The 25445-nt window shown below is 42.3% G+C and overlaps 1 protein-coding gene across 3 annotated transcripts in view; it reads left to right on the top strand.

The window, feature by feature from the left end:
• The first annotated feature begins 527 nt into the window (after positions 1 to 527).
• The window catches only part of lmna (lamin A), a 30630-nt gene continuing 5712 nt past the window's right edge, over positions 528 to 25445 (top strand). Inside the window, exons 1-6 of one of the 3 annotated variants that reach the window (XM_029451548.1) lie at positions 528 to 718; positions 6811 to 7190; positions 22801 to 22957; positions 23990 to 24115; positions 24714 to 24884; positions 25273 to 25398. In XM_029451548.1, coding sequence (XP_029307408.1) covers positions 6856 to 7190; positions 22801 to 22957; positions 23990 to 24115; positions 24714 to 24884; positions 25273 to 25398 — 915 coding nt within the window. In that variant the 5' untranslated portion in view covers positions 528 to 718; positions 6811 to 6855. Of the gene's footprint in view, positions 719 to 4980; positions 5223 to 6810; positions 7191 to 22800; positions 22958 to 23989; positions 24116 to 24713; positions 24885 to 25272; positions 25399 to 25445 lie in introns of those variants that run through there. The other 2 variants (XM_029451547.1, XM_029451549.1) reach the window with 2 other exon arrangements.

Raw genomic sequence — 25445 nt, 5'->3', positions numbered from 1 at the left:
CTAAATTTGGATGTGTCTAATGTGTTTAGATTTATGTATACTTGAGATACTCCAAGGCCCAGATACATACATATAAATATATATATATATACATATTCCAAAGTAAGTACTCATTATGCAGAATGACCTATTCCAGAATTATATAAATATATTATTATTATTATACATTATATAAAGCTAGTGATGCATTAATGTGTTCATCACTTTAATGTTGCAGCTGGCTCATTTTAATTTGTATTTACTGTTTACGCTTTAGGTAACGAGTAACTAAAGCTGTAAAAAGTACATTATTTACCTCTGAGACGTAGTGGAGTAGAAGTATGACGTTGCATAAAATGGAAATACTCAGGTTACGTACGAGGTATATAACTGTTTGTCTTTTTCATATTTTTATATATTAATTTTCTTTTGTCCACAAACCCCACCCGCCTTCCCTGAGCCTCGCCAGTTGAGCGTTAACAATGGCCGCCAGGTGGCACCTGTAGGCTGCGTTGTAATTAGCACAGATTGTCTAATCAAGTGTGATTTGCAGGTGGCTGTTGACTGCCTGCTCGGCACAGAGGAGTTCGTCTCACACCGATTTGTTCAAAGAAACACCGGCCCAGTGGATAATATCCTGATTAACACGACTGTCGACATTTTGAAAGGTCACTTGGGACCGTGGAAAGGACGGGACGTGTTTTACACGACTGCAGAAAAGCTTTTCCAAAGAGAGACGGTAAGAATCAATATGTGTCGCAGTGTAAATATCTCTAAGCTATATGTTGTGTTTTAGGTGCATTGTTTCTTAAAGGAGTCGTGCAGACACGGTGTTGAACTAACTCGTGAACTCAGTGACCGATGTAGAGCGATATCACCCACTTGGAAGCATAAGTTTCCATTCAGTGTGTCAGCCAGTGGATGGCGCTTTGTATCCTCTCTGTGCATGTGCATGACTTGAGGGGACAGACAGACACCAGCAGGACAGACAGGGGGCGCCAGAGAGGCACACTGTGAGGGAGCTGCAGCAGTATCCATGAGCAGAGAAGACTGCAGGGATAGACACCCAGGTAAACCCAGGTACACCCAGCGGTGGAAGAAGTACAGATCCTTTACTTGAGTAAAAGTACTTGTACCACCACAAGTGAAAGTCCTGATTGTAAACACCCCAGTCAAAGTATTTAAGTGTTATCAGCAAGATGATGTAATAGAAGTAGGCCTACTCATAGTGCTGTAAATTGTTCCCTGTCAATGTTTTATTATTATATGATGTGTTTCCATTAGTATTACTACATGTTGCATTTTACCGCTGTAGATGTTTAAGGTGGTATTTAACTCCTGTGTGTGTGTACTGTTGCTAGTTTGCATCATATTCAAAACACATTTGTTTGTAGCGTAGCTGTCTGTGTACAATATATCACCTGTCATAGTGAAAACCATGCATCTCCACATTTTGGTGTTTTTTTTTAAATGGTGTTGCTTTATGGGTTGAGAACATTCTCCTACTTCTAAAACTATATAAACTATTTAAAACCTCCTCTTGGATCAGCTGGGGAATGCATCATTACAAAGCTGAGAACATTTGCTTTCTGAGCTCATGAAAAGTTGACTTTTTAGAGATCTACGATGATCTTATATAATATGATGCATTGCTGCAGAATGAAATATCCAACAGTATAGGAAAGAGTTCAAATTAGCACAACCTTAAACATACATAATGCAGCAGTAATATTAATCCCAAAACATCACATATAGCAGTAAAACACAGGGAATATTTTACTGCACAATGACGACTTTTACTTTTTTTATATTTGACTAAATGCACACAAGAAATAAATATATAATAATTAAAACAATAGAATGGATAAAAATGGATTTTATACATGTTATACAGTGGGTGGTTGAATCATTACTCGTGTGTTTTTAAAATCAGATAAATACTAGTAACTAGAGTTAAAACTACAGTATTTTATCCCTGAAATGTAGTAAAGTAGAAGTATAAAATAAATATTTAAGTGAAGAACCAGTATATCAGAGGTGTACTTCAGTTAGGAGGTAAATGAGTTACTTCCTGCCACACTCGGTAGTATGTTTATCTTAATGACGCGACTGGATCAAACAAAAGGTGTTGGTATAAACAGGTGTGGCTTCAGAGGTGAGGTTGTTCCACGCTGCAAAGCCACACGCACACTTTTAAAGCGACAGTAGTTAAGGCTTATTCAGCCTGGGTGTGGGTATTCTGCCCCATATACAGTTTCCTCAATTTCCTACTGGGACAGTTACTTCCTCTGGAACTGATTTATAGGAACGATACAAGTTTCTGATGGTTTTATTTCTGCTCAGGCGCACCCAAGAAAGAAGAGTCCCTCATGTCTCAGCAATATTTAGTCCACATTGTGAGCAGTTCTAAGAATGAATTTACATGAGATTAAAGGCTGCCGTGATCATGTCGAGAATAATTTGCACAGTAAACCAAACAAAGGCTCACAAAGCAGCAATTGTTTGACGTTGTAGCACATGTTCTACACGTAGAAATGGACAGGATCAAAATATTTAGCTGTACTTGGAAAATCAAACACAGTTCTGAAGAACAGGCTTTTGTGCGTTTGACAGATATGCATCCACTCTTTTATTAATGATTAATGCACAGTGTGTGAACAATGGGCTCTTGAACAGCAGAGATAACACGGAGAGAGACTGCTTTACAATTAGAGCTGCTGCTGAGGTACAAAGCACCCTCAAGGACGGTTAACGTGTTTCTGAGTAACTGACTGACTGGTTTGTCAAATGACAGATAATTGCGTCTGTGAACTGTTAAATTGTACAAATTAGTCAACTTTATTTGGCCGTGTTATGTGAACGCTAATCCCGACATTGAGATGAACTGTAGGTTTGTGCAGGAGAAGGTGACGAGGGATGAGAAAGAGGAGCCGTTCCCCAGGTTTTGAAACTGGAATGGGTGCACTGCTCATAGGAACTTGCTTCTAAAAAAAGAAGTTGTTCTCTCAGCAGCAAGTCAGTGGCTCATAATGGAGAAATTAAACCTCCAAATTGCTCAAGAGGCACGCCTTGTTTGTTTTGCTGCCCTCTTGGAATGCTGCAAGGGCACAAGGAAAAAGACTAAGAGTGAAACGAGTCAGGAGAGGGCTGACTGCTAACGCGTTGTTCCTCAGTGTATCAAGAGTTGCATCACGGTCAGTCAGGCCCGCTCCCGTCTTCCCACTTGATGAGCGAGTGCATCTGGAATTCAGACTCCCAAGTGTGCGTCAGACAGGCAGCTGAAGACTTGAGTGCATCGCTATTAGTCTATGAAAAGTGATGGTTTACTTTTTGAATGTGCCAGGTGTCATGATTTTAAAACATCCAAATACAACAATTATTAACCTTTTTTTTTAATTTTTGTATCTATTTCAAAAGCTTTCTTTCGTTGTGTAATGTTTCACCCAGTGGGACGGTAATAATAGCGGCGATCCAACAGTTGGAAATCACTGCAAATGATGAGGAAAGATGACGAGACTAAGCTGAATAGACTATTTTTAAAATCGACTTATCGCTTGACTCACTTTTCAAGCATGAATTGCAAATATTTGCTGGTACCAGCTTCTTACATTGTGACAATCTTTTTATTTTTTCTCGGGTTTGATTTCATTGCGAAATGAAGTTTTGAAACCACGAGTTCATTATTGCAGATTTATTCTATAATCTGGGAAACTTGTCAATTATCACCCCTTTCTGCTGCAGGGATGCAGCTTGCGTCACACCTGAGCGTCTCTGTTTCATCGTGAAAGCTCTTGTGATACGAGATGATTACCGTTGGTGCACACAGACGGCACAAGAAGAGGCCAGAAGGTTTGGAGAGTTGTAGAAAAGCTTGTTTTAAGAGAGAAGTTTGGGCTGTGACTTCCATGATGGAAACACAAAAACTTAAAATGGGAAGACAAAGAAAGAGAGGAGCTGGTGAACAAGTGAGCTGTTTGTATAGCGACGTGTGACTCAGAGAGGCAGCTTCAGAGGCTGACTGCTCCTTTCCACTGGAAGGCCACAATACAGCGAGGATACTCCCTTAGCCACTGGGCCTGCCCCATGCCCAAAAACAGAGATGCTGTCTTGCCCCTTGTTTAACCACGCATACATACATACACACACACTCACACTGACACTCGCACACAAATAGACTAAGGTCCATTTCCATGGTGAGGTAGATGTATACACACACAGAAAACGTCCTTTTTCCCCTGCATCAGAACTTGATTGGACCTGTGACTCCATTAACTCCACCCCGAGGAAATAAATATAAGACCAGAATCAGGCTTTGTTTTGAGTGTCAGACCTTCAGACATTCAAGATGACTTGTGGGGATTATTCTATCACTCACTGGGAATATGACACAAAAGCTTTGAGGACTTTTTCCTCATTGGATCCAGTGGATTTGATTGCTGAGAGGTTATTTTTCTGCCATGGATAAAAACTCAACGGCGCTATAAGGTGATGAATGATTTCCATGTACTTTGGACTTGTTTGATTACCCTGCCATGTTGTGTACGCCAGAGTCATTTCGGCTGATTTCTGAAGCAGGGAGAATTAATTTTCTTTCTGATCTATAAAAGTGAAGCAAACATTTTTCCTGCATGTGTTCGCTTCAGAGTCGGCCGTCACAGCGTTTCTCGACCAGAAAAGTGGGCTTAGAATGTATTCTTCATAGCAGCAGGGTGAGATCCGCACATTCGCACACTGTCACCCACCTGGGAGCTGTGCAGTATCATCAGTGTCACTGCGATTTATTGACAGACCACTTGCAGCAGTTGCTGAGGTCAGTGTTTCTTCGAGGGCTCTGTCTGAGTGAAATGAGAAGGGAAAAGATAGAAGCAGTGCAGGGAGAGATACAGCTCTGCAGCTGCTCTCTCTGTGTGTGCGTGCACAGTCTGTCTAGCCTGCCTCCTCTCCGCCCCACCCTCCCCCCTCTCTTGTGCTCCCGCCCCCTCTCTCTCAGCAGTAGGTACATGTGCAGTGAGAGATAGCTAGGAGAACAGTTCAGGGCACGAGCCAAAGGCGCACACACCCACTAGCAGAGAGCAAGACTGCATTATTCAACGGATCCTCTTCTCTACGCACCTCTGGGGTATGGCACACACACTCGCAGCAGCTCACACTCAAACCAGCAGATAAACTTCTAGAAAGATTCCTGTACTCTCACTTTTAGTTCTTTCAGCAGGCTGAAGTCGAGAGTGTCCCACACAGTCGAGGTAAGGTTTAGAGGGTTAACACAGATTTCTGTCTCCCTGTGAGGCTTAGTGTTTGCTTCACTGATGGACAGTGCTACTGTGTATATAATAATGTATAATAATACACTGCTTGTTTAACTTAAGTCGGCTCAAAGTTACTATTTCTATCAGGGAGTGGTGTGGAATACCTTTTAACTTTAAAAAGTTGTAGCTTTTACTGGCAGCTGTTATAGAATGGACCATCAGACGGCACCTGTTGGCACTCGCCACATTTTGGGAGCATAAGTAGATGCTTCATTTATTCAAAGTTAGGCCAGAGAGTACTTGTGAGTGTATGGGTTTGCTCCTGTGGCCGTGTGCACGCATCATGCGCCATCCCACCCATATGGGCGTGTTTGTCCTTGTGTGCACTTTTGGTAATGGGCGGTGGAGGCTGGATGGCCTCCCACTGAGTCCACCCACTGCTGAAGTAAATTGCAGTAGGTTTTCCCACCGTACAGTGAGAAAGGGCTGAGTGGTTGTGAGTGGTTAGCTGCTGAGAAATAAGATGAAGGTTTGAAGTCCCATCGGTTTTAACCACAGTTGCTGTTGATAACAATACTGATACGTTTATAAATACTGTTGAAGGCCTCGTATTTAATTGCTGTGTAGAGCTCTCTGATATGGAAAAAACATTCCTATTACACATTTTGTTATTCAGTGATTTACGGCTTGAAATGTTTACTTTTCCTATTTCCCCCGCTCTTTTCTGAATATACTCCTGAGCCCTTTCATTCATTCTTCTGTTTTGCACGCATCTAAAGCAGATTCATGTCCTTATCAGGGCATCTTGCAGCGTTTGTTGATATGAGTCAACACTTTGGTATTACGATGGGTGCTGGTGGTTGTGGGCGCTGCAGAATGGCGTGGAAGCAATTAGAAGCTTTTGTGTGTGTTTTATGCCTCACAGAAGGAGGGACATGTTTCAATTTACTTTAGTGTCCCTGGCTACGGCCGCATATTTTAAGAGTAATTATAAAAGTATTTTAATTGCCTTGTTGGTGAGCCGAAGGTACGGGCTGATGTTCGTGGGAAATATGTTTGCTCAGGAGTGAGCTGCATAAAGTGGCCTAACTGCTCCTACAACAATTGAATGAAGCTGGAGCACAGAAGAGGCATATGTTATGAAAGTGTGTTTATACCAGTGTGAATAAGGGACGTTATCAGGAGCACTAAAAGCAGGAAAAAAACAGTTGCACCTTCTTTTATAAAACAATAGGAGTTTTGTATCCAAAGAATCTGAAGTCTTAAAAAACAAGAACCAATAAAAACAAATCTCATTCCTGTGAACGAGCTCTGCCTCTACACATTACTGTTAACCCCACACACTTCAAGTACAGTAGAGGGCAGGTATTCAATGAAGTTTTATAGATGTGGAAAAAGGATGAGCAGAGCCAGCACTGAAGTTGGGCTGCCCAGACGAGGATCAGGGTTGCGCAACACTGGAACACTTCTTCAGTATAAACTCCCTTAAAGTTCAACGTGTGATTCAACACATGATTTGGTGCCTAGTGAAGGCAGCTCAGATAGTTTTCATTAACTCTCCTTCCTTCCCCCTCCTCCCCCACAGCCAGTGACTCACCCCTTCTGCACCTCTTGCTGAGCCATTATTACCATGGAAACCCCGAGCCAGAAACGCACCAGCCGTGGGGCCGTCTCCCCGACCCGCATCACCAGGTTGCAGGAGAAGGAGGACATGATCAACCTCAATGACCGGCTGGCTGTCTACATCGACAAGGTGCGCTCGCTGGAGTCAGAGAACGCCGGACTGCGTCTGCGCATCACTGAGTCAGAGTCATCGAGCACCCGCGATGTGTCGGGCATTAAGTTAGCCTATGAGGCAGAGCTGGCCGACGCCCGCAAGACCCTGGACCAGGTGGCCAAGGAGCGCGCAAGGCTGCAGCTGGAGCTGAGCAAGATCAGGGAGGAGCACAAGGACCTCAAAGCCAGGTAGGTGGAGCATGTGGGGGGTGGAGCTTGAAAGGGAGTGGCTTTGTTACAATGGTGACGTCACAAAGTGGTTGTGGCTACACCCACAGTAAAAGTTAGCATATTTATTGTATATGGTCATATATTATAGGCAAACGGCACACACAAGATGTAGTTAGAATTTTGCGCCTCTTCGAACACATCATTGTACTGTTAAAGGCGTTGGAATGCTTTCATGCATTTATTTGCTGTCGTCTGGTTGCTTTGAGGGGGAATTCCCTACCTTTTTGGCAACTGATTCAACAACAACTGGTATGTTCCTGTGGCTCCGATGCATGGAAATGCCAATAAGTTTATTTTGTAGCACAGTACAAAATGATCATTTAGATAGTTAATCTAATCCACAATGGTAAAGTTAATCCACAATGGTAAAACGAGAAGAAGGTAATTTGTGGTAACGGTATGACACCATGTCCCCGTACTTACTGTGACACATCAGCCGGTGCAGGTTTGTTCTTGCGTTGTGTTCCCTTTTTTTAGCCATCAGCATTTCAGCTGAGCGCTTGAGGCTTTCTGATGCGTTTCCAAAACATTTCATAGTAATGGTTAAGACGGCGCTGCAGTCAAAGCAACTGAACGTGGATCTGAATGTTGTAATCGTACCTTTTGTGCCATTATGCCTCCTGTTCAAACCTGTCGTTTAATACAACTGAGGTGGTGCAACGCCCTCATTTTCTAACAGGGATGCAATGTGGAGCGTGCATTCAAACGCAACATTAGCGCCGTATAATACATTCCTGGTTGTTAAGTTTGTATGACTCGTCAGTTGTGTCACATGTAGCCCTGTGGATGTTGGACATGACACGCCTCCAGCCAAACGGGCTCCACCTTTAACACACAGCCTGCTCTGTAAAGGTAGAATTACTGCCCTAATGACAGAATGTCTTTCATTACAGTGTGTGACACGACTCTGCCACATAAAGTGATAACTTTACATCTGTTACACTTAGTTAGCTGATCAGAAAACATGTGGAGTAGTAACATATTTTAAGTCAGACCTGCTCTGGAATGAATAGTTTATGGGTTCTTCCTTGGCCTGTGCTACCTCCCTTCCACCAAGGTGTTAAGAGCATGCAATTATATTATTACTACTGTCTCTTTGGGTGACTGTCTGCAGATGGGACTACTGCTGTAGGCCTCAGCCAGCAGTGGCTGGTGAGGAATGTGAATATGTAACCTCGGGTTAAAGGTGTCTGACAAAGTACTAAGCATAAAGTAAATCTCCTGACACGTGGGACGTCAGACGACATGTGCTCCTTTTACGGTCCTCATTTTGTGACGCAATAAAGATATTCACACATGCCTTTAAAAAAAAAAAAAATGTGTGTGTGTACAAGGGGATCACACATGGCAGGGAGTGCTTTCCCCCCATTAACACTGTTGTGTTCTATATCTTGATCTATATCTTGATATTATTGTTGTTGAATGTGAAGCGTGTGTGTGGAATCACAATTACATTTTTATATTCTGCAGGAAATGGGCTTTTTTTTAATGTGGCTCATTTATGTCCCAAGCTCATCAATCTAAATTTGCACATACTGTAGGTGGATGAGGATGTTGACTTTGTTGTGCGCTGTGTGTGTGTGTCTCTGTTGAGAGAACAGTATTATTACATTTTCTATTCACTTCCACAAAGTCCCCCACGTCATTGTAATTCTCCATCTATTTGGCAAGAGAAGCACCGACCGGCTCCCGCAGCATTGTTTCTCTAGAGGAAGCGGATCTTTTGACGCATGTGCGGTGGAAAAGAATCCCTCGATCCAGCCTGGACCGGCTTTATCTGTTATACTTCAGCCAGTGTGTTTGGTGTTTGGTTGCCATGGCGCTCTGAAAGTCTTGGCTCGGCCGTGTGACGGGGTGACTCAGAGGTTTTTTTTCATTTTTTTTTTCATGGCCTCTGGAATGGGCTGACTGTAGACTCACTGTAGCGGGAAGTCAGGTTTATTAATACACACTGTGACGGGCTGCTCTGACCGGCCCGCTCAGCGTCGGGTGGAGACGGCAGCAGACGGTGGCACAACAAACGACTACGTCTCACAATATGTCGACTTTTTGTTGACGTCCTTTTGGTTATTCCTCTCATGTTTGACAGAACACACAGCAACCGGTGGACCTTCACTGCAGTTCAGTTGACTCGACACACTGTTTAGCCCAAAGGCATGACTCTTAACACACTGCTTTGTATGCACAACAACTACTGGAAACACATGCTGTCCCACCCCCGAGGCAAAACCTCAAACTGTTGGGCCGGAATACCAACCATTCTGGCTCCAGCAGTATATGACTTTAGACTTTAGACTTTAGACTTTAGAATCTAAAATAAAGAGAAACGCTTAACTTTGCAAAAGCAGGTGTGGGTGCAATGTGGTGCCGTACAACAAATTCTGAAGCTTGGAGCCAAGTAAACAACAAAAAACAGAAAACACTAAACCTCTGAGCAGGAGCGACACAACTTCTGTTCACAGGTTTGTCAAACTCTTACGAACTCTTGTTCACGCAGCTTTCCTTTTTAATACTGATATAGTGCGTCTGGTGTCTCGTGCACGGTCTAACCTCACGCTGTGCTCCCGGCTGGGAAACGGCAGCTTGTGATGCTCATCAGTGTCACTGACGGGACTCGTTGTCTAAGTTAACGCTCCCCCAGGCAGATGAGCGCAGAGTGTTAACAATTTACACATGTCGCTGTGTGCTTTTATCTGTGGTATGTTTTGCTAAATATGTGCGCTCGTGCGGGAAATATAGAACTATATCAATCGATCAACGGGAAGTTAATGTGGCAACTACTTCGACAATCAAGTCACCTGTATGATATTAAACTAAATACTTTTGTGTAAAGCCATTTGAATATGTCAACTTGGATAGGAAATAAAGATTGGCAACTATTTTCTTACATTTAAACGAGATGAATCGATAATAAATCTGTGGCACGCGTGTGTCTGATTTCCTGCTACACGCCGTCTAAAATCAAAACTCTTCTGTTGATACTAAACTTTGAACTGCTCTTTTGGTCAAAGTCTGTCTGATAAGGATGAGACTCAACTGTAAGGATTGAAAAGTGAACTGCCCTACCCTTTCCTGGATCGGCTCTGCTTTGAATAAGAGCAGGGCTTTACCTCTCCTCGTGGTTTAGGGTGCGGCAGCGGGTACATGAAGCTCTGGCATTTTGTTGCAGCCAGTCCGTTGGAACAATGTTTTTAAAACATTGATTTAAGTAGGTGCTGTGTTAGAACGTGTCCAGCAGCACAAACTGAAACTCAATAGAATACAAAGTGTCATCGTGATACACGGTACAGGTCGCTGTGTTCAAGGACCGACGTGCCAACGATCGGAGAACAAAGCAGGAAGTGCACTTATCTTACGGCGCGTTCCCATTTCCTTTCTTTGGAATATTTGCTTTTTTATTAAATGTGACCCATGTGTCTTTGCACTTTATTGTTGCTTACGATCACCTGAAATTCTCTTTAACGGTTTAACTTAATTTCCTCATAATAACCCATTTAAATCTGTATTCTGACCTTGTTACTTAATTTGCCTTGTGTAACACGACACACGTTGTCATCGCAGAGCTGCACATTAGGCCCTGACATTTATGGTACAAAGGAAAACCAACCTCACACACTAAGCAACGCATACAACCTGATAAACAAAAGCTTTTTATATTCAGCCAGCCTTTGTCCAGTGAGGGGAAAATGGGAAGTAAAAGAGAGAGCGGTGGCAGAGGTGGACGTCACAACACGTGGTCTTATATTGTAGTAGAGTAAAGTTTCTATATTTAACTGGAGAGAGACTTTGAATGCGTCTCTAAGGTGACACGATATACATTGGACATTAGACTTATGTTGTGGATAACAGCAGGACTCATTCAAGCTGCTCATGTCAAGTTTGTTGAGATAAAAGTTGTCTTCAAAGTCTCTTCCTAAAATGGACAAGAGCAAGCCTGCACTCGACTTCTGATAATGCTGCAAAGCTTTCTTAAAAGGCTCCGGTGGCAACAGTTTCAGCATTCTTCCCTTTCTTTTTTTCTTCCTTTTCATTTGGGAAATTACCTCCGACTGCACGGGAAGCTGTCAACATGCATCTCAGACTAACTCTGCGCCTGCCATTATACTGTACTATACTAACATGTGTTCAAACAAAGTAATTCTGATGGAACAAGAAACGAGGGCTTTGACTAACGATTACTTTCATTCCTTTGATTTAATCTCTAGGTCTATAAAATGTCAGGGAATAGTGAAGAATGTTTTGTCCCATCAACGGTCCAAAACCCAAAGAGTTTGCCATCACTAAAGACAAATCTGATTCTGTGGAGTTATTGAGTGTAACCTGCTGTTTAGGTAAATAGTGGAATGAAAAATGAAGCTTGCCAGGTTCTTATAATCCTGCTAGATCATTGTTTAAATGTCAAACACCAACCATGACGCGCGTTTCTCTTCTAACACTCACTAGTGGAAGCTCAGTCTGACCACTTCATTTATAATTGACTGCATCACTATAATGTAAAGTCATTAGAAAACATATTTTGTCCTTCAGCTTCCATAATTATTGCACCAATAGACTTTTTTTCACAGCAGACATTTTGACTTGTCATATCAGGAAAAGCACAGGTGGAACTAATTCAATTAACAATGGATTAATTCCCATTAAGTGTCCCCAGTAAGTCTCGCACACGACCCGGAGCCTGCAACTGCCTTCATTAATGTTATTAATTACGTAAAACGTCTATCTTTCTCAAATGCATCGGTCTCATTGTTACTGGCACCCTCTCAGGTGTGAATGTAGAACATAATGAAACACTCTTAAGCTCAGCGTCACGAGTCCTGCTCCCTGAGGCCACACAGGCTGCAAACCACAGTCGACGACCAGCGGCAGATTTCATCGTGCTGCGGTACATCTTTCCTCCTGCCGTTTGATCACACGTCTCCTCTGCTCTTGTGGCTGCCTCGGGGGGGAAACCCTGTGTTCCCCTACGATGATCTCAGCTTGTATTATGTGACGGCAGACGATTGTCTGTCACATTGAGTCATGCCAGGGCAGATGAGAGCGCCGACGAGAGCCCGGGATTCTGGGTGTTATCCAGCAGTAAATGAGATCACTCTTTCTAAGTGTCACAACACTGAAGGCACTCTTCTATGTTGAATAACTTCCTTTTGTAGTGCTGTGCATATAAGAGCGATAAATAATTTAGACCTGAATTATCTTAAAGAGATGCATCATTTATTGTGGCTCTTTATTCCTAGCCAACACATTTGTGCTTAAGTTTCTCTGCAGTCTTACAGAAACAGGAGCTGTAAATCAGAAATACTGAAAACTAAAGTTTTTCTCCACAATGTGACAAATAAGAAAGCTGCAATTGATGATGATTTATTTTCTTGATTAACTGTTTTGCTCTTAAGATGTTAGAGAATAGTAAACTGCCAAGTCCAAAACTATATATATATATTTTTTTTATATATATTCTTATAATAAAATAGATGGATGGATAGTGATAATTGTTGTATTTGTTTTTATCTGGCTCTTTTTTGCACTTCTCTACAATGATAGCGAGCTCAGCTTTTTCAAGTCCCTCGTGAGGATGTTTACGATTATTCCGATAGTGGAAATTTGTGTTTTTTTGTCTGATCCGCAATAATATCTGATATTGTCTCTGGTGGTGACAGTATGGCTCACTGGTTTGTTGACTGTTTGTATTCTTGGCTCCTAATAGAAAACTTTGTAATGAAAAACACATGTCCATGCCTGTATGGAGCGTCCCTGTTGGGTTTATTGGGGTGCGAGTAATGAGTCTGTTTTGTTCTTTAGCAGACCCGAACTTGGTACCGTGTGTGTGTGTGTGTGTGTGTGTGTGTGTGTGTGATCGAATTAGAGTTTCCATGGAGCCAGCCAAGCCCTCGATGACTCACATGCACATGGACAGGCTGGGTAAATCACTTTAAGATGGAGGGACTCCAGACTCTTTTTTCTTTCTTTCTTTCTTTCTCTTGCTTGCTCGCTCTTTCTGCCCAAAGACCAGCCCATTGGTGGAGGGGGGAAGGTTGGGTGCACTGTAACCTCAACCACCCCCTTCCCCATCTGGTTTGTTATGCAAGAATTGTTACTCATTTAATGAATTTAAGTTGAATGGGATGTTTGGAACAATCCTACTATATAATCTAAACAGGGCACTGAGTTTGTGAGGGAGCGCTTTCAACTTTGAATCAATCTGAGACGTTTCAGATGTTCGGCTTTAACTCTTGTTTATTAGGACTGAGGAAATGTGATGAAGAGCCAAGTTCTTACATCTTGATGTGGCCTCATCAGTTAGTTTGTTGTACTTTTGGCAAAAATAATTGGAGACGCTGATTAGTATCATTTAAAATCTTTATCACCATGTCAGTAATGCATTGCTCTATTGTTACTGTTGTGTAAATGTGTTGGTTACGCACAACTGTAATTCTTTTTAAAAAGCAGTGTGTGTTTTACTCTCATTCCTGTGGCTCAGCAAGTACTAGGGAAATAGTTTGCATGTTTTTTTTGTTGCCATGATGGGTGTGGTTGGCCTCAGAAAACAGGACACATGGTGCCCGAGTTGAGACAATCGCAGGAAAGCCAACACAGTCTGATTGTCAGGTTTTACAGCTCACCTGACACTCCTTGAATTCAAACTCCACCTTTAGCATCGCATGTGTGCTGCCAACACATTTCTCTTTCTGTTGGATCTGCCCAGGACTCACCAGTATGTCTGTATTCAATGCCAGTCGCGTGAGAGCACCCGATCACAAGGCTCGGCCCACAACCACAACTTGTTTGTACTCCAGGCATCAAATCCTTTTTTTTTTTTCCCCCTCATACGCTAGCAAAAGCTAAAGAATGCTGACCAGAGCTCATCACAGTCTCATAAACTCCACATGGGTTGTATGTAGCTTAAAGCTAACATTAGCAGCACTCTTTCTATTCCATTGTAACTCGGTGCAGCTGGAAATAGTGCCGGGCCTCAAGGAGGGGAGGCTACAACACAATCTGTTGTTACTGCGTGGAGCATGAGTGAAGGGTGGCGCTACACCGGGGAGATTTCTTGTTCATGCAAATGAGAATTAAACTCTAGAATGCAAATTGAGACACACACCAATGAGAACGATGTGAATTTAAGAAGTACAATTAGTGAGCAGCACTGCATATGTGCAGAACGTCGACGCTTATAAAGTCTCTTCTGACGGCAAGATATTCCTGTGTACTTAAAAATATGCTGAGGCAATGCAGCGGAACCTGTTATCTAAAGGAAGTCCTTTCAGATTCAGCAAGGCCGTAGTCACAAGATACAGATGGTTTAATTGTTTGTGTTTAACCCTTATTTGTACACATGGATCTTTTTCCAGTCTGATCCAGATGTCTTTGTTTAAATGAGTGGTGGTTATAGTGGGAATATTAACTATTCTTATCTAGATTTATCACGAGCAATCCTTATCTTTGATGGCACGCTATGTGGACTCATCTCACAACACTGTAAAGGGAAAAGGGTGAAGTGGCGACCCTGGAGTCCTTGCACTGCTCTTTATCGTGGCAGATAATCTGATTTCAGTACCAGTTAAAAGTAGCCTATAAACTAACACAAAGACCTGGCAACTGGCATCTGACTCACTCTCTCAGATGAATCATCAACTCATCATGCGAGGAGGAACAAGGCTTTTCTAAAAGGAGACCTCTCTCTTTGATCCGTTGTTGACTCACTGTGTTTGAGGAACTGTATTAACAAATGCAAATTGACGCTGGCATGAATGGCACAAAGAGTACATGTGCTTATGTTCTGTTGACAAAGTTTGCTTTGGAGACGGCTTAAACAAAACCATGAGTTTGACATGAGAGAACATTGCCTGTCCTCTCTGTCTGTCCCTTCCCTCTGTGGCTTTCTTGTTCGAAGGTGGCTCCCCCAAATCAGACACGGTCGACATTTGCGTTGCTTTTTAGACTGAACACACTGGCAACTCTGTTCCCATCTGCCACATGTTGACGTGTACGGGTGGCCCCTGGCAAAGGCTGCGTTGTTGTCGGGTTCTCACGCACGCGCACACGCGCGCACACACACACACACACACACACAATCGCACACAATGCCTGTTATTGTGTTCCTCATCCCTGAACAGACACAGGAAACTAAGTCATGTCCCAGCCTGTAATGTTTGTTTTACTGCATATTTTTTGGGAGAGAGTTGCCCAACACACTGACTGACTTGAACGAGCAGGCCTAAACGGCTTTTGCATCATCGTTTCGCAGTCTGTGCTTGAGATCCTAGTTCACACTCCTCCCATCTGTTTATCTAAGAGTCAACTCTTACCTGCTGATGACTGTAATAAACGTGTATTTATTTAGTTTGCACTTAGCACAACAGTGTATCTTCAGAGGTTGTGTGCACTCATCTTTTATTTATAGATGAAAGTGTGTCAGTTCAAAGGGACTTTCACATTCACACACATTATTGCTGAAATGATCGGTTGATTAATCGACTGAAAATGAATCTGCAATCTTGATAAACTGTTGATGAATGAGTGAATTTTATATATATATATATATATATATATATATATATATATATATATATATATATATATATATATATATATATATATATAAAAAATGTTTCACTCATTCCAGCTTTTCTATTTTATACCACTAATTTATTTTACACAAGTCTAAGAAATTACATTCTGAAATAAATGAGTTGCCATTCTTAACCCTCTCTCCTGATACGAGTCTTGATCCTGTTAAAAGGGAAGTTAAATTATTTGCTTTTGATATTATTGCACAATGACTCTCAGATGATCTCACCTCTCAAGTTGCCACTGCTTGTTAAGCAGTTAGATACCTGAGGGTGTTGGACGGTGGTGGGACAAAACAAATCATTTGAAGATGTCACTTCGGGCTCCAGGGAATATTTTTCTTTTATATTACATAGACGAAACAATTAACTGATGAATGGAAAACAAATAATTGCAAGATCAAAATGATAATTAGTTGCAGCCTGCTTGAAAGAATGTGTTTTTATTGTAACGTTAAACTGTACTCCTAACAGCATGCTTTTTGTTCCATTTCTGGGCCCCTGAGTTTGTTTACTACAACCCCCCGTTATTCAACAACCTTCCTGTTAGTCACCTTTTCCCTCCAGTGTTCTTCACATAAAGCCGCTTTGTGAATGTCTGAACTAAACGCAGTGAGGATGGAAAAGGGAAAGAGGGGCTGTAATTGGAGAAGGGAACATTTTCGACAATCTATAGGGAATTTGGGAGAACCCCCTTTTTTCCTCTCAGTGTTTTGAGCAGTGAGTCATCGGGAAACCCCACCCACACGTGCCCACACATGCTTGCCAGACAGAGTATGTGTCTGTGTTTACATAGTACCATGCAATGCGGATCAATGGACACTTGCACTGCAAGTCAGAGACGTATTTGAGCAGTATCACAGGAAATGAACGATGTGATGAATTGTTTGAAACTGCAGAAGCCTCCTACAGAGAGACTCTGGTTGAAACACACTGGGAGGGAAAAACCTTGGTGGGAGAAATGAATGAGATGCATCCCCCCCCCCCCCCCCCCCCCCCCAGCTCCTCCGCAGCGTCTGCAGATGTGCCCGTGTGCAAAGTGGTGAACTCCCTACAGCTGCAGGGGGGCTGCTCTCTGGTAAACAGAGCTGTGGTAGGCAGCTCCCAGGTGTGTGTGTGTGTGTGTGTGTATGGAGGTATTTCAATCGCTTGCAGCTACTTAGTTTTTCAATGTAACCGTCATAAATGGGAATACGTTGGTCAACATTGCTTAAAGAAGAAGTACCCTAGTGGTAACTGACCTTACAGACGCAACTGTTTTTATTTGGCCAGGGTTTGAAATATCGATCTCTGCTGCCACCACAGTGAAATGTTGGTGCATTTCATTTCTGGTGCTCGCAACAAAGGATTTGTTTTTAGAAACAAACGGGAACGGTTCTTCTTTTTACTTCGGATAAACCAGAGAGTACGCCATCAGCAGTTTCTACTCGCCGCTATGAAAACTGTTGACAGTAAAGTCTGAGAATTATCCAGAGTAATTGGGACGTTGTTTCCGGAAAGAAAAAAAGTTAAATTGACAAATGTAACAAATTTGCCATTTTTACCTCTAATTTCGAGGGGCGGCGGCAGAAACCTCAGGACGATTATCTACGGGTAGATGTGAGGAAGGAAATCTGTTTTATTGTAACTTGGGTGAACTAACCTTTTCAAACGGGATCCAGTGCAGCCAAGACCAGGACGGCCTCGTAGACCACGCTGACCCTCAGGAGTAAGAGCATGGATCTGGTTTGCAAACGGGGGGGGGAGGCTGCTCCTGTAGTGCAAAGCTTAGATGATGAAGCTGCATAAATGTTGTAAACGGGCCCTTTTTTAAAAGTATTCTGCTCACAGATTTACTGTAGTTGCTTTTTAGAAATCCAAAGTAGAACATTTACATTAAAATCAGAACGATTCTACATGAAAATATAAGCTGCTTTTTTTTTTTCTCTTTCTTGATTTTAAAATGTTTGTCTGCTCTAAAATGTATATTTAGTTTTAGTTCCCGATGCTGATTAACCACTCGGCATCGTGTTGCTCAGGTCTCCATAAAGAGTGGCTGCAGTAATTTGTCGGCCATATTGTGTAGACACTACAGATACACTTTCCTTCAGCAGCGTACAAAAAGCACACGCGCTCTGTCTTGAGGTATTTCGGAAATCAGCACAGAAAAGTCTACACTTTTTAAATTTTTTATTATTATTCCATTGCGTCCGCAGCGTGGTGGAAGCGGCATACTAGCTGGCCTGGCGACAAGGCCTTGGTTGCCACGGTAACGGCATAGCAAAACAAGGGGGGGCGAGTGGGCTTTTCTCTCTGTTTCCCTCCACGAGGCGCGGTTCGTTTCTCGTTACTCGGTGGACAAAGATAGCTGTGAGTCATCCTTGAGGCTGGGAGCCGAGCCAACAAATTCCTCCTCCTCCTCCTCAGATTTCTCGTCTCTATTATTCCCCCTCTTTCTCTTTTTCTTCTTGTCTCTTTCTTTCTCGCATTTCCATTTCACACCCCCCCACCCCCCCCCCCCCCCCACCCCATCAGCCTCTCCTCTCCTCCTCTCCCCCATCTCACACTGTCTCCCATTTTGTCTTTGTGCTTTAAAATGTGTCATTTAATCTCTTTTCTCTAACAAAATGCCATTAAAAGCTCTCGTGTTGCAGCTGAAACGAGCAGAAAGATGTGTACACCTTTTTTTTTTTTAATTATTTTTCAGTGTTTTTTTAAGTACAGACATTTGTGTGTGGGAGGAAAGAAGACGGCATGTAAAAAATAAATACGAATAACACTTATTTTTCTGTATCCAATTCCTTGTTTCAGATTAGAATAGAAATCGTGCTGCGCTGCCCTTTCAGCACAAAGGTCTTTGTCCGTTTGCAAGCTTAGAAACAACTCGGCCGCCTTGTTGTACCTGCAACAGATCTCCCTTATCTTGATGAAACGGGCTTTATTTACTACATTTTTCCAAATGTAATCTGCATTTGTGTGCTCATCTGTTGGCTCGCAGCCATTCTCAGTACCACATGTGTTAGTCTCATGCTGACTGTATTGTTTCTGCAAATATTAACTGTGATTCTTTAGAAAAAAGAAACCGAGAGCAGGCTGTGAGCCTCTGATGTAAACATGAAGTCAGAGGATATTTATGCTGAGGCTCTCTAATTACACTTCATGCTGAATTATATAAACAGGTATTCCTAAACAAACGTCTGCATGAAGAACTCACACACCGCCCGGTAATGGTATGTGAGTACCGCATGCACAGGTTCTGTATGTGTCTGCACACACGCACATGCACATGCACACGCACACACTGATGCACTTAACGTACATGGCGGTGTACAGTTTTTGCAGCCAACACTCCCACACAGCGCAGAACAGACTCAGAACATGCACAAACACACCCACATATTCACATGCAACAGAGACACACACACACACACACACACACACACACAACACACACACACCCACATATTCACATGCAACAGAGACACACACACACACACACACACACACACACACACACACCGTTGTCTTCACACTGCGTTTTAAGCCGACAACTAAGAGCCGCATTCTTGAGGTGCCAGAAGCAAAGAACATGTTTAAGTACAGCACCGGCCTGTCCATCATCTGTGTTGCATACGTTGAGCTGATGATGTTGCGTTGCTTTAGTCGTATAACATTTAACATACAGCCGTGTTTTATCCAATTTAGATATTTGCCAACATCAATGCTAAATGTTCCAAAACTAGTGCCTGAAATTTGATTTTTATTATTTATTTATAATATAATCTATTACATCCAAAAATAAACATGAACACATTTAAAGGAAGTTATTTTACAATCCCTTGTTTGGTCAGAACATGTCTGATGTGCTTTGGTGGTCAATATGTAATTGCTGCTTTTGGGAAAAGATTATTACATTTATCCTTTTTGAAAACTTAACTTGTTAATACGAAATGTATATAAGGAGACACTAAGTGACAATAATACTAACAACTACACTGGTACGCAGATCATTGTCCATTTGCTACATTAAGATCAGAGGTCAGGTTAAACTATTTAAAGGTGATGGTAGAGATTTGTGGTTTTGAGCTGGATGGATGAAACTCTGTGCAGACGTTCACGGCCCCCTCAGGATGAACTGTAAAACCTTTTTTAGTGAGCTTCTCACCTAGCTTTGTCCAATGATCGGGTTTATGACCAACAGTCTTGCCGTCATATTTGTGTGTGAAGAGAAATACAGTCAAGCAGCATGTCGATACACCAAACCCACTTCTGTCCATTAATTCACTGCTACAGCTGATCCACTGGGTCCATTAGCACTAATGAGCAGCAGCCACCTCCACACACTCAAACATTCATCCTCCCGCACAATCGCGCCGTTTAAAATGTTTCATTGGAAAAAGTATTGACGTCTAGACAAAAAGCCGTATAGTTTCAAGTAATGTTTAAAAAAAAACCAACAACAACCCACATCTCCCTTTTGTCAGAGCGGCTTTGGTTGATATGGGTTTATTATTAAAGTGCAGAATATGTTAGTAAGCAGCGTTGTGGTGAATTGAAATGGATCCACTATAACGGCAGCCTTGGGAAAGAAGACACGTAGAGAGTTGCACAAGCCTTGGACCAACTGGAACTCAAACATGATAATAGTTAACACATTTTTACAGCAGTAACCATGTGTCATTCCACCCCAGGTACTAATCTGCCCGTCTTGTCGGTGCTTTGACACTTATTGATCATAAATATCCATATGGGGCGACCTTGTCACGCTCCGCGCTTTGCAGGTTCAAGGATGAAGGGAGTGTTGGTATGTGTTCTTGACAGAAAATAATAATAATAATAATAAGTTCTGGTCGTAAAGAGTCACATTCTTGTCTCTTTGTATAAGTCGAAGATGTTGACCGAAAAACACTGGAGGACTGCGGAGTAGATGTATTCAGTGTGTATGTAGTAAACACAGTAAAGAGGTGTTTCTGTTACTTTATACATACATATATAGATATCTATATATGGGGCGGACAAAATAATGGAATACAACTTAACATAAACTGCAGCCTCCAAAGTGACAAAGTTGAATCGACCCCCTCTCTAAAACAATGTCATCAAAAACAACTTGTTGAGTTTGTAAATATGAATTGTTGCAAAGAAAACGAATGTATGAACATCTGGTCATTTAAATGTGATCAAGGGCTCAGGAAAAGATGGTTTACACTTTAGCTGCTAGATTATCAGGTTCACATGGCAGAAAATACAAATGCAGTGCAATACGAGGAGGTTAAACTACATTTCAGAAACACCTCTCACTGTAACACCATAACATACTGTATACCTCCAATCCACCGCTCCAACAAACTGCACATTAGAACCTCCCATGAAGGTCGGATGTATTGTTTTAACTAGGCGTACATGATAATACATACACGTGTAAACTATTGTAACGTTTGGGGAACATTTCTGATCAGGTGATTGATTGTACGAGGTCTGCGCCTCCCTTAGAGCTTCGTGTGTGTGTGTGTGTGTGTGTGTGTGTGTGGACATGAATGATGGTCGTTTTCTTAAAAGAAAAGCCTGAACAATGAGCAGTCTGGGAGGCTTTTATATAATTACCCATTCAAGTTATCTAGGCTTGATTTTTACATCTGTTAAACATCACGGCTGTGTTGTCTCTGGAATTCTAGACTTTTTAGCTGAACATAAAAGAGTTATTCATTTTTCCACTGCTTTCTTTTCTCCCTGTTTCTCTCTGAAGCAGCCACAGTGTAGTTCTGCTTTGCTGCCACTTCGTCTCGTTGTCTCGGCTCTTTTTAGGAAGCAGAATCGCTCTTCTGAAGCGCCTCTTGTACCCTGAACCCATACGTTACAAGTTTGACTTCCGAGATGACTTGTGAATGGACTCTTATCTTTGTCGTAAATCATTATTCTGCTGTGGAGTAACTTGTGTATCTGTAGCTCGTCTCGTCGTTACATTGGCTGTCCTAACGCCCGGCTGGTAGTGACCGGAGGACTCTGAGGTCTGTGTGAGCAGACTGGAAGCCATCTCCCCGAGCAGATGGCCATTATTAGTGACAATGAAGACTAGCCTTCAGGGCCAAATAGAATAACAGGGAGCCCATTTCCTCCTTGGCTGTGCATAATAAACCACCTATACTGCTAACAACCTCCCTCTCTCTTCATCTTCTCCTGGGAATGTATTGTGTTTCCATGGCTGTATCCAAGTTATTTCTTTCCAACCAAGAACTCTAAATTAGATCCTGTAGAGATGTAGGCGGAGAGCACATGCGCAACACACGTGACTTCTCTTATTTCAATGCGGCTTTCCCTCGAGAGAGAGTTTTATGGGCTCTTACTCGGTAAAGAAGGCTATTAACAGTCGGTTGTTGTGTTGGCCTGTGTACAGTTGACTTCAACAGTGGACAACTGTTGCACTGCACTGCACAATGGTAGTGTGTGTCCAAAGCGTCTGTCGCTGCAGCACAGTCGTCCAAAGCTTATCGAGTTTCACTTTTAAGCAGACATAAAAAAACAGGTTCTCAGTAGTGTTAATATTAACTCAGCCGACATGACGCCCAATAGGAGCTAAAATGATGTCATGACTCAAAGTTACCAAAGAAGCACTTTATCTAGGCTCAGAACATGGACTATCATGTAAACCTCTCACAGAAAACCACTTTTAGAGCATTAATCACGTGTGAATTTACAGAAAAGTAAAGTAATGCATTGGAAATAAATAAAAACATAATGGGATATGAGGTGGGTAATCTTTGGTTTGATGCCACTCTGTAACATTAAGAAGCTATAAAGAGTTTTAAAGCCACATGAGACGAGTTGCACGTCTCCAAAGAGGCCAAATGATCTGTGCCCAAACGGAAAAGTGAAATGATGTAATGTCAAAGAAAACTGTATCAGTATTGTGAGAGAAGAGGCTCATCACCGGGGAATATGACGGACGTAAACGGCAGGGGGTGATGACACGTACAGTATCAGGGACAGCAAACTGACATCTTGTCTGTCTTGTGTCTTTACAGGAACAGTAAGAAGGAGTCTGACCTTGAGGCGGCTCTGGTCAGGCTGAGGGACCTGGAGGCCCTGCTGAACTCCAAAGATGCTTCCCTCTCTACTGCCATAGGAGAGAAGCGGACCCTGGAGGCTGAGGTGAAGGACCTCAAGGCCCAGCTGGCCAAGGTAAGAACATCTTTAGTGGAATTGAAGACTTAAATGGTTGTTGTTGGCAGGAGGGGCATGTTGCAAGGGTCACAGCAAATACAAAACCCTTCGGAGAGCCTAGAGAAATGTCAGAAACATATGTTTATTTCTACTGTTGTGCATCTTTACTAATATCAGGAAGATTTTAGCTGACAGGATGTCTTTTCCGTTACATATTAGACTGCAAGTTTCATCACGATACGATGTTTTATTGATTTCTTTGGGCAATACAATATTTGCTAATATCATGAAGATTCAGATTAAATTAGATTCCTGTGATCAATATGAGACGACATCATGAAACACAATGAGGTTTTTTTATATATAACACAAAAAGCAAATGAAATAGGATTTCCAATTTCATTACTGGGTTCTTCGAGACATTTAAAATGAAAAACAATCTTTTTAATAAAAAATAGACATGTTGTTCACTATAAAGTGCCACACTTCACATGTTTAAGTGCAAATATTGACACATACCAGCCTTTGGAATTTCAAAATAAAGTCGTATCTTAAAGATGATTATATTACACATCACTTTAAATTGTGAACAGAAAACATTGTTGTCCTGTAACTGTTTAAATCAACATTCTGTTAACCCATAAAGCACTGTTTGTAATGGGGGTGAAAAATCCTTGGATGCTACCTGGTAGAAAAAGCAAGTTAGAGTTCAAAGCTGCAGTGACTGACATTTGAAGTGGAGTGCAGAAACTCCTGCTGGGAGCAGTGATTTTATGTAAACCCTCCAGGCAGCTGATTATGAATGAGGACAAGGTGGTGAGGCAGACAAGGTTGAATTCTCTGCTGTTTGTTTTGTCAATGAAGTTTAGCTCGGGACTGACGTAGATACAGTTGTGGTCCTACGCCACCTACTGGCCACACTCGGGAACTACATGTTTCATAGCTCCAACAATGCTGCACAGTGCACACCTTGGGCTGGGTTTTTTTTTTTTTTTTTTTTATATTACATGCCTCCATTAAAGAACATTTCTCTCTCCCCCTCCCTCCCAGGTGGACGGTAGCTTAGCCGATGCCAAGAGGCAGCTGCAGGATGAGATGCTGCGGAGAGTGGACGCCGAGAACCGCCTGCAGACCTTGAAGGAGCAACTGGAGTTCCAGAAGAACATCTACAACGAGGTTCCCGCTCTTCACCTTGAACCCTTCTATTTTTATTCAGCTGTCTTAAGTCATCTGTCCTACTTTTCATATTTTCCGCAGGATATTGATTCGCTTCCAACCTCCTGCTTGTTTGTTTTTGCATTTTCCCTTTAGATATGTCTCTTCTTTCTGTTTCTCACCTCTCCTTTTTAGTTTATTCCAAGTCTATTTTTATGTTTATATTGCCATAATGAACTCACAAGTTCCAATGTTCTGGTCTTAATCAAGTCCTGACCAAAATGGCAACAGATGTGTTTTCTAAATTCAAACAATGATTAGGAGTTGCTAAAGGTCACCAAGAGCTGGAGCGCTGTACTTGTAAACAAGTAATTACTGCACAGCGACTGACTAATCAAAGCAATTAAGTGTATTGACCACAACAGGTTTGTAGGTGGCGTCTAAATTGTTTATATCACCTGAAAGAAAATGAGCCAAACATCAATATAAATGGTTCCTTTCTGTGTGTGTGTGTGTGTGTGTGTAATTAACACAAGTCCACGTTAGACTAGTCACGTGACAAAGGCAAATCTAAAGTAAAAGTAAGTGCTCTTGAGACTGATGGCCATCCTGTCTGTAGGAGCTGCGTGAGTCCAAGCATCGCCACGAGTCTCGCATGGTGGAGCTGGACAGCGGGCGGCAGCAGGAGTTTGAGAGCAAGCTGGCCATCGCGTTGATCGAGATGAGAACCCAACACGAGGAGCAGCTCCAACTCTACAAGCAAGAGGTCGAGAAGACCTACAACGCTAAGGTACGTCTGGGTGCCGCAGGAGACGCAGCTCTGGCGCCACCTAGTGTCGGAAAAGAGGCCGTTACTCAGAATACTAGTTCAGCTTTGTGTTTAGACCTTTTCATCTGGATATTAATGAGTCCACAGCTCAGATAATGCATATTGATTTACACCCTTCTTACTCATCAGTGTATGAATGCCTTCTTTAGCTTGTCTCTTGCCTTTATATCTACGTTTTTATTGGAGGATTGTTGATCAACTCGACAGCGTTTTTGTCATTGAAATGTACTTGTAAATGAAGTCATCCAAAACGTTCCTTGTTTAACCTTGTATTAACCCGGTAAGAATTCTTTGGGGATGTGGGGAATTGCTATTTCTAAGTTGACTGTACCTTCTCTCCGTCTGCTAGCTGGAGAACGCCCGTCACTCAGCTGACAGGAACAGCCATCTGGTGGGAGCTGCTCACGAAGAGCTGCAGCAGACCCGTGTTCGAGTGGAAGGCATGTCAAGCCAGCTCAGCATGCTGCAGAAACAGGTACACACACACACACACACACACATGCAGTGGTTTGTTATCTGTCT

The sequence above is a fragment of the Cottoperca gobio genome, chromosome 16 (genome assembly GCF_900634415.1).
Source record: "Cottoperca gobio chromosome 16, fCotGob3.1, whole genome shotgun sequence".
NCBI lineage: Eukaryota > Metazoa > Chordata > Actinopteri > Perciformes > Bovichtidae > Cottoperca > Cottoperca gobio.
Note: the sequence above shows the minus strand (reverse complement) of the source record. Positions and strands in the feature narration are given on the sequence as shown.